This window comes from Babylonia areolata, chromosome 1 (assembly GCF_041734735.1).
Source record: "Babylonia areolata isolate BAREFJ2019XMU chromosome 1, ASM4173473v1, whole genome shotgun sequence".
Taxonomy (NCBI): Eukaryota; Metazoa; Mollusca; class Gastropoda; order Neogastropoda; family Buccinidae; genus Babylonia; species Babylonia areolata.
Window position 1 is genome coordinate 63921864 of NC_134876.1, and position 9945 is coordinate 63931808.

The 9945-nt window shown below is 43.0% G+C and overlaps 1 protein-coding gene across 1 annotated transcript in view; it reads right to left on the reverse strand.

Moving 5' to 3' along the window:
• Positions 1–1680: 1680 nt before the first annotated feature.
• Positions 1681–9945, reverse strand: part of LOC143285488 (uncharacterized) — a 20552-nt gene continuing 12287 nt past the window's right edge. Inside the window, exons 7-10 of the mRNA XM_076592816.1 lie at positions 7697–7836; positions 5720–5870; positions 4409–4540; positions 1681–2824 (exon numbers count right to left, since the gene is read on the reverse strand). Coding sequence (XP_076448931.1) covers positions 2511–2824; positions 4409–4540; positions 5720–5870; positions 7697–7836 — 737 coding nt within the window. The 3' untranslated portion in view covers positions 1681–2510. The remainder of the gene's footprint in view (positions 2825–4408; positions 4541–5719; positions 5871–7696; positions 7837–9945) is intronic.

The window sequence follows — 9945 nt, forward strand, 5'->3', positions numbered from 1 at the left end:
AGCTTACAGGTCAGGGTGTCAGTGAAGGGCTGTCACCTCACTGAGATAAGACAGAGCTTACAGGTCAGGGTGTCAGTGAAGGGCTGTCACCTCACTGAGGTAAGACAGAACTTACAGATCAGGGTGTCAGTGATGGGCTGTCACCTCACTGAGATAAGACAGAGCTTACAGGTCAGGATGTCAGTGAAGGGCTGTCACCTCACTGTGATAAGACAGAGCTTACAGGTCAGGATGTCAGTGAAGGGCTGTCACCTCACTGTGATAAGACAGAGCTTACAGGTCAGGGTGTCAGTGAAGGGCTGTCACCTCACTGAGATAAGAAGACAGAGCTTACAGGTTGGGGTGTCAGTGAAGGGCTGTCACCTTACTCAGATAAGACCCAGCTTACAGGTCGGGGTGTCAGTCACCATTCTTTTTATTTTTATTTTTATTTTTTTTACTTCTCCCTCTTGGGATGGTGCTGCTTTTGTTCTGTAAAATCAACGAAGACACTTAAAAGCACACAAACAGTAATTTGATTGCACATAAAATTCAAACCACTCTGACCTTATTTGATCAAGGTTCAACCGTCAAGTGGTTAATATACTCATCTCTTTTTTTTATCTACATTCACATTCATTAAAGAATATACCAAGTTTACAATTTTGTTTATTTAGTTTTTAATGCAAGTTATATATGGCATATCCTTGATGAAAGAGCACTGTCCAGTTTTGAATGTTTACGTTGTGATAATCACCCAAAACGTTAACTGAAATTGGGCTGGTGACCATTTCTGTTTTAGAGTTTTATTCACAACTGAACACAGCCAGCTGACCACCAAGACTTCTGTGTATTAAAAAAAAAAAAAAAAAAGACAGCATTTTTCACATCTGTATTCAAGATCATTGTACACAGCAACTTGTATTTCCCATTACACTTGACAAACTTGTATTGTATTGTATTGTATTGTATTGTATTGTATTGTATTGTATTGTATTGTGTTATTTGTTACAACGGTCACAACGGATTTCTCTGTGTGAAAGCGCGCAGCCACGGAGCAGCACTACCGATTTTCTTCTTCTTTTGTGTGTGTGTGTGTGTGTGTGTGTGTGTGTGTGTGTGTGTGTGTGTGTGTGTGTGTGTGTGTGTGTGTGTTTTCTGTCTGCGAATGTAAGCTTATCTGTTTTGTTATCAAGGTGGATTGGTCTACAGAATTTTGCCGGGGTCAGTCCTTTTGTTGCCATGTTGTGTTTCTTTTACGTGCGCTAGGTGCATGCTGTGCACGGGAACTAGGATTATAGTTTGATCCGAAAGACTAGCACCCAGACCACCACGAGGTCTAGTGATTTGGGAGGTAAAAATCAATGTCCGTATATTGTGGTATGTTTGTTTATATTCAGTTTCAAATGCCTCTTGGTTTTGTATCCTTTGGAATGTGACTGATATGAGCGAATGACGGGAACGAATAGCGAATACAAAAATTATGTGTTTAGCGGAGACGCGCTTTCACGTCGTGAGATGCATTTTTGGCTTACATCATTAAAACACTTTACCTCTCTCTCTCTCTCTCTCTCTATCTGTATCACACACGCAAGCACGCATGCACGCAGTCACACACACACACACACACACACACACACACACACACACTCACTCACTCACACGCGCGCGTACACACGGACACAAACACACAGTTCAGAGAACTTTTGAACTTTTTCCTTGTAGTTCAAAACATCAATGAATGTTCCAAAAGTCTTCTAGAGATGGACATCAAGTGGAAAATAGAATTATGAAGACTATGACCTTATATATTAAAGATGCTCTGCTTTAATCATCCGTGGAACTGTGGATTGTAATACCGACAAAGTCATTCAAACCAACATTCTTCTTTTCTAGAAAAAAATCCAACAACAAAAGACTTACTTAGAAAAAGAAGAAGAAATGTTGGCAAGGCAGAACACAAGTGTAGTTTAAACATCTTTCAAACAAATGCAGCAGCAAGAACTACAGCAATATACCACAACTCCTACGCCTATTCCCACTCCTACAATGACTTACTATTGGTTGCTGATGCTGCTAATACTTGAATGCTAAATGGACATTTATGGGGCACATAGTTATTCTATGAATTGCAGTATATACACATACAAATTACAAGCACAATGTACACCGAGATGAAATATTATATTCAAAGATGTGAACATCTGAGTGATGGCATCAGTTTTTACATGTTATTGTGGTTTCGCCATTCCAATACGCATTTAATTCACATCTTTGAGCAATCCAAAGAACAACATTTATAAAAACAGGAACATCTAAACATTGTGGGTTACATATGAGAAACTAGGATATCTACAAATATTTTCCAACCACAGCAGTGTCGAGATTGAAAACCTCCGTGTCGGCCACACGAGGCACTGCAAAAGTTCAGAATCAATTTCTCGAAGGAAATTTAAGGCACTGCTATGCCGCTGTTTCATTCCTTAGATGAATTAGTATCAGTATCGTGGTTGGAAATGTTATAATGTCCTCTAGGCCACTTGAAGCACAGCAAGGTTATCGCTGGTGGCATTCTTGGCCGTGTTCTTCAACATCTCAAACATACTGATGGCTTTGCTCTCGGATTCCGCTCGGAAGCCCATGAGCAGCATGTAGAACATGTTCCCCTTGTTGGTGGTCCTGTCAGAGACTGGAGACTGAGGGGTGGTGGTGGCTGGGGGCAGAGGGGAGGTGGAGGGGTGCTCAGTGGTGGGAACAGCTGTCGTGGTGTCTGTGGTGCTGGCGGTCGTCTCTTCCGTGGTGGTGGTCTCTTCTGGGATGGTGGTCTCTTCCACTTCCATGTTTTCTGAGCGCACAGAGACACGCATGTGATAAGTTTATTCACACATTTGTACTCGCACACACACTTTCATGCAACTCACAATGTAATACACATGCTCTGTGGCAAGTACCTACATAAACAACAAAAGCGCACACGTGCGCCCATGTACGCTCACAAGCACGCACATGTAGGTTCATAAGAACAAACACATAATTCATTTGAATACTTTAACACACGATGGAACTTGTTGACAAATCAGCAGTGCTTCACAGTGATCTTTTGTCTTGATTAAAACAGGATTTGATAGGGGGAAAGCTTTTCTTTTTGAAATGCTTATATGCATTTTTCAGCGGTCAACCATAACAGCATTTGCAAAGAAACCTGGTAATACAGTTTCATGATTACACACCTATTTGAAATAGTCTGATCCCAATGATGATCGTCTAATCCCAATGATGATCGTCTCATCATAATGATGATTAATAATGATCGTCTCATCCCAATGATGATCAATGATGATCATCTCATCCCAGTGATGATCAATGATGATCGTCTCATCTCAACAATGATGATCAAAGATGATCGTCTCATCCCAATGACGATCACTGATGATCGTCTCATCCCAATGATGATCAAAGATGATCGTCTCATCCCAATGATGATCGTCTCATTCCAATGACGATCACTGATGATCAATGATGATCGTCTCATCCCAATGATGATCGTCTCATTCCAATGATGATCAATGATGATCGTTTCATCTCAATGATGATCAATGATGATCGTCTGACCCCAATGATGATCAATGATGATCGTCTCATCCCAATGATGACCGTCTCATCCCAATGATGATCAATGATAATCGTCTGACCCCAATGATCATCTCATCCCAATGATGATCAGTGATGATCGTCTCATCTCAATGATGATCAATGATGATCGTCTCATCTCAATGATGATCAGTGATGATCGTCTCATCTCAATGATGATCAATGATGATCGTCTCATCTCAATGATGATCAATGATGATCGTCTCATCTCAATGATGATCAGTGATGATCGTCTCATCTCAATGATGATCAATGATGATCGTCTCATCCCAATGATGATCAATGATGATCGTCTCATCTCAATGATGATCAATGATGATCGTCTCATCCCAGTGATGATCGTCTCATCCCAATGATCATCTCATCCCAATGATGATCAGTGATGATCAATGATGACCGTCTCATCCCAGTGATCGTCTCATCCCGATGATGATCAATGATGATCGTCTCATCCCAATGATGATCAATGATGATCGTCTCATCCCAATGATGATCAATGATGATCGTCTCATCCCAATGATGATCAGTGATGATCACTAATGACCGTCTCGTCCCAATAATCGTCTCATCCCGATGAATAACCCCCAGACCACCACTGAAAGTGAAGTGGAGGGTGGGGTGAGGGATGAGGGTTAAAAACCTACGGTTTGTACATGGGACTGGAAACATGGGAAGCTCGCTCCTCAGTCCGAGGGCGCACGGCACCTGCCACTATACTACGGACACCACTCACTCCAGCAGTATGGGGTCAGTGTGAAGTGAGGTGTGGTATACCTACCCGGCAGGCAGCGGGTGGGCTGGGTCGGGTGGGGCAGGTAGCCATCCCTGCAGACACAGGTGACCGTGCCGTTGATGTCCGGCAGACACAGGTCACTGCAGCCGCCGTTGTTCACACCGCAGGCCGAGGGATCTATGGAATTTCAGAAGTGGCAGAGAAAGAAGTTTGCGGGTTATCAAGCAGAGGGTCCAGTTTCTGTGTATCAGGTTATTAATTTTATTCTCTTTTGTTGCGCTCTCTTTCGCTGACTCTGTCTGTCTGTCTTGTCTGTCTCTCTTTCTCTCTTTTTCTGTCTCCCTCACTGCTTGTCTGTCTGTCTGTCTGTCTGTCTCTGTCTCCCTATCTGTCTGTCTGTCTGTCTGTCTCTGTCTCCCTATCTGTCTGTCTGTCTGTCTCTGTGTGTGTGTGTGTGTGTGTGTGTGTGTGCATTTTTTGCTTAAATGTCTAAAATACTTAGTCCCCTCCCCATTGCCCCCCCCTCCCCTCCACCTCAACCGCCCCCCCCCCTTTTCATTCGAATATACAGAAATGTCGATTTCTAATTAATAATAACAATCATCATTATGATAGAAATGATAATAATCCAAATAATGATAATAGTAATATCATTTATTTTCAGTCTAATGGCATCATCTTAGATGAACAGACTATAAATAAACAAACGATAACGTCTAAAATAAATTGAACCCAGGAATGACTTTATTCCTGTTCATTATCACAGTTGTCCATGTATGTTCAAATTTGCGTTACTGACGGCTGCAGAAAACAAAACAACGTGATGAATGCTGCTAACCTTGTGCACAAAGCTCTAGACATAAGGAAGCGGAATTAGTTTAAAAATAATTCTTTTTACGCATTGTTCGCTCCACATGTAAAGGCCCAAGGCCTATACAATTAAAACATCTTGAATCTTGAATCTTGAATCTCTCACTCCCTCTCCATCTTTCTCTTTCTCCATCTCTCTTTCTCTTACAATACGTTTCTATTTCAGATACAACTTATTAGGTACTTTGAAGATGCTTTTAACGAGAGAGAGAGAGAGAGAGAGAGAGAGAGAGAGAGAGAGAGAGAGAGAGAGAGAGAGAAGAGAAGAGAGAACGAACGAACGAATCTTTTTTAATGAGGGAAGTGGAATAAGCATGTATATGCTTTTTTTTTTGCTTTTTTTTTTTTTTTACATCCAACCCTCAGGGCAAAGAGAAATAAAATCAGAATGTTCACAAGATAACAAAAGGTTATAGAAAAACATACATGACATTCAAGAGAGAGAGAGAGAGAGAGAGGGACAGACAGACAGACAGTCAGTCTCACAGGGGAACTGCCGGGCAGGGTGGAAGAAGGCGACGTCCATGGCGTCGACTGAGGGCGGCCCGAACTCCTTGGCCTTGGCGCTGGCCGAGGTCAGGTTGAACTGGTACAGCGTGTTCTTCGTCCACCCACTCTCAAGCCACACCAACAGGCCCTGCCCCCGTCACACACACACACACACACACACACACACACACACACACACACACACACACATCGCGCGCATACGCACACACACACACACACACACACACACACACACACACACACATCGCGCGCATACGTACACACACACACACACACACACACACACACACACACACAACCTAATGTCACTCTTTGTGAAAAACGTAAAATCAATGAAGAACACACACACACACACACACACACACACACACACACAAACATGCACACACACACACACACACACACACACACACACACACACACACACACACACACACACAAAATCACGCGCAGGCACAGTCATGCGCGCGCGCGCACACACACACACACAGAGATATGTATATATAATTATATAGACCTACAAATGCATATTTGGTTAAAATGGTTAAGTGTACAGTAGTGGTGGTGAGGGTAAGGACAGGGTTAAAACAAAACTCAACTGAGTCAATCTCGTGATGTGCTTAGCTTTTTGTTTTTAACACTCAGCTAGTGTGTTTGCACAGAACAACAACAATAGCAACAGCAACAACAACAACAACAACACAGCAAGTGAAACATGTCGATCTTGATTTCCATTACCTGGGTAACAAACATCACCGCTTGAGAAGAGAACACTGTTTACGTACCGGTGTGTCTGCGTTCGGCCCACCCCTAAACCCCATTACTGGTGGCATCATCTGTCTGGTCTGGTTCACCACTGCTTTAGAAGCTGAACCCCACAGTTTGGCCAGTGTCTGCCAAACCGTTCTTCAGTCGCTACTGTCTGTCAAAGAGCCTTATCTATGGTACACCCTTCATGTTCTTTGCTGTCTTTTTCTTCTTCTTTGTCTTCTTCTTCGTTCGTGGCCTGCGAATCCCACTTATATTAAATCGTGTGCACGAGTGGACTTTTGCATGTATGACCGTTTTTACTCCCGCCATGACAGCAGTCATACTTTCTGTTTTTTGGGAGACTCTTAGCTGTCAGTTCTACACAACCGTTCCCACTGAGTGTTATCAACATGCTTTTGTCTTTTTTTCCGTGGCCAATTTCGCAAATCCGCCGCAAAGTGACCATTTGAAATGGAGTTAAAGAATACAGAATACTGTACTATAATCCCCAAAGAGACGTTAATATGTGGTGTAAAACACAAAAAACAACACACGGGAATCACAGTCTTTCAATTTTTCTTTTTTGTAAGACACAATATATTCATAAGACACAACATACGAACTACCTATTGACAAAAAACCCTTCAGGTCAAGTTGTTCAGGGTTTGGGTCTTGGTAGACCTGTATGTTTTATCATTATTATATAAGCATCTGTTTTTCCACCATGTTATCGAACATGTCCTAAACCGGCCACTCACACGACAAAGTGCTTCACTATTGATCAGAATGTGACGACAAATCAGCCGGCCAGCTGCTTGAGACGTCATGCTGCATAATTTATTAAGTTGTTTTCCGTTCTTCCTATACTGATCTGTGTCACTCCCATCCATGCCTGATTGTCTTTTCTGTTCGAAAAAAAATCGATTCACACTCAGGTCCAGCACAAGCGACAGATGATAAAATTGATAAACTAGTTTCCACAAAATACGAAAGCTGCTTTACCAATTTCTCATCGGGAAAAATCAATAATTAGATCACAGAAAATCATTTGTACATTATCAATATCCATACACACAGACGCACAAACACACACAGACACAAACACACACAGACACACACGTGCACGCACCCCCACCCACCCACCCACACCAACACCCACACCACGCCCCCCTTCCTCCCAAACATAAATATGCGTAGACCTACCCTGAAGACGGCCAGAGAGACAGGGTGGGTGACCATGTTCCGTGAATCCAGGACCAGCTCACGGTACTGACCGTCAAAGCCGGCACAGCTGATCGTTTCTTTGCGGGCGTCCACCCAGTACAGAAGATTCTCCTCGTAATCTGCATCAGTTGCAATTTCAGTTTCAGTTCCAAGGAGGTGTCAAGGACTAAACCATATCTGCTTGGAAAACAGGAAAGAAAGAGCAGTTGCAGTTGCCTGCCTTTCGCATACAGCCAACACGCTGGACAGGCCTTGAGACCCTACCCTAGGTTTGTGTGAAAAATCAACATGAGCATTTGTATTTGCATTTCTTTTATCACAACAGATTTCTCTGTGTGAAATTCGGGCTGCTCTCTCCAGGGAGGCACTACAGCGCCCCCCCCCCCCCCCCCCTTTTTTTTTTTTTTTTTTTCTGCGTGCAGTTTTATTTGTTTTCCCTATGGAAGTGGATTTTTCTACAGAATTTTGCCAGGAACAACCCTTTTGTTGCCGTGGGTTCTTTTACGTGCGCTAAGTGCATGCTCTGTAACATCTATATTGACACATGTCTGTACATAACAGAGGGTAAAACAAGCCGAGAGGGAAACTGTAACATTAACCCTTTGAGTGCCGAAGCATGGTCAAATGAGATCACAATGTGGCATGAATCTCAAGTGCAATCACTAGTTTTTATGTACTTTTAACGGGTGTGATTTATTTTGTGAACAGTTTCAGTTTCAATTTCTTAGTCAGGCGTCAATGCGTTCGGACAAATCCATATACGCTACACCACATCTGCTAGGCAGATGCCTGACCAGCAGCATAACCCAACGCCTTGAGTGCATGAATGGAATATTTGCGTACCTTGTACCTATCAGAGTGGATTTTCTTATGGGGAATTTTTGCCAGAGGAAAACACTTACGTTGCCATGGGTTCTTTTTCAGTGCACCAAGTGTGTGCTGCACACCGGACCTAGCTTTATCGCCTCATCCGATTGACTAGACACTCAGTTTAATTTTCCAGTCACATTTGGGAAAAAGGGCGAAAGTGGGATTCGAACCCAGACCATCACGGACATTATGATTATCGGCAGATAATTAAAGGTCTTAACAAAAGAAATGCAATCAAATGAGAAAGCTTAGTTTTATCATATTGAGGTGATAGCCTTCAGTGATGAGAATACTCGTCAACAGTAGTCAAAGGGTTAAAAGAACCATTTCCTTCGTGTGTTTCATTCAGCATAGAAGCGCGAAGGAGTAAGAAAATAATTATAGGAAAGGTGAGGGGGGGTGGGGGGGGGGCCTGGGGGGGAGGGGGGGTTGTTTTTTTTGTTTGTTTGTTTTGGTTTTGTTGTTTGTTTGTTTGTTTGCGTGTTGTTTTTTGTTTGTTTGTTTTGGGTTGTTGTTTTTGTTTTTTGTTTTTTTTGCTTCGACTGCTGGACCATTTTCTCAGATTGAACGAAATTTGTCTCTCGTGGTGCTGTGTAAACAGTGTTAGCAGATAGTCAGCAGACTGGCGGGTACGGGTGGGTCACAAACCTTCAAAATCAACGCCCTGGCTGAAAACCTACCCTGTTGTAGCCGTAAGAAGTCTAGCACGGGGAAAACGAAAGGGCTGTACACCAAAGAAACATACCTGGGGTATCGTTCAGGGACTGGCCCAAAACAGACAAGGGTGGCGATTCTTCGTTGATGCCCTACATGCCCGAGGGCACAGAGGGCAGTAAGGGCACATAGGGCCGTACCAAAGGCCAGTAAGTACCAAAGGCCAGTGTTGTATTGTCATGATTTGTAACTTTAGTTTTAATGTAAAGCGCCCAAAGCTTTTGTAGAGATATGAACTTGATTACTTTTTTTACTTTAAATTTTATCTTTACTATTATTACGACCACATGACTCAGGGATATTCATGGAGGCTGGCGTGGGTGAGGTGGGAAGAGACAGACAAAAAGAAAAATCGACAAACACACACACAGTCCCTGGCATGCCCCCCCCTCTCTCTCTCTCTCTCTCTCACGCACACACACACACACACACACACACACACACACACACACACACACACACACACACACACACACATTGTCAAGTACCATTCAGTATGTTTTCGGATCAATGTGTGATTCCTATACTGGACTCTCACACACGTTGGTCATACATATTATTTGTCCACACACACCTCTCCCCGTCTAACCCCTACCACACACCCTCCCTCTCTTTTTCTTTTTCTCTGCCTCCACATCTATCTC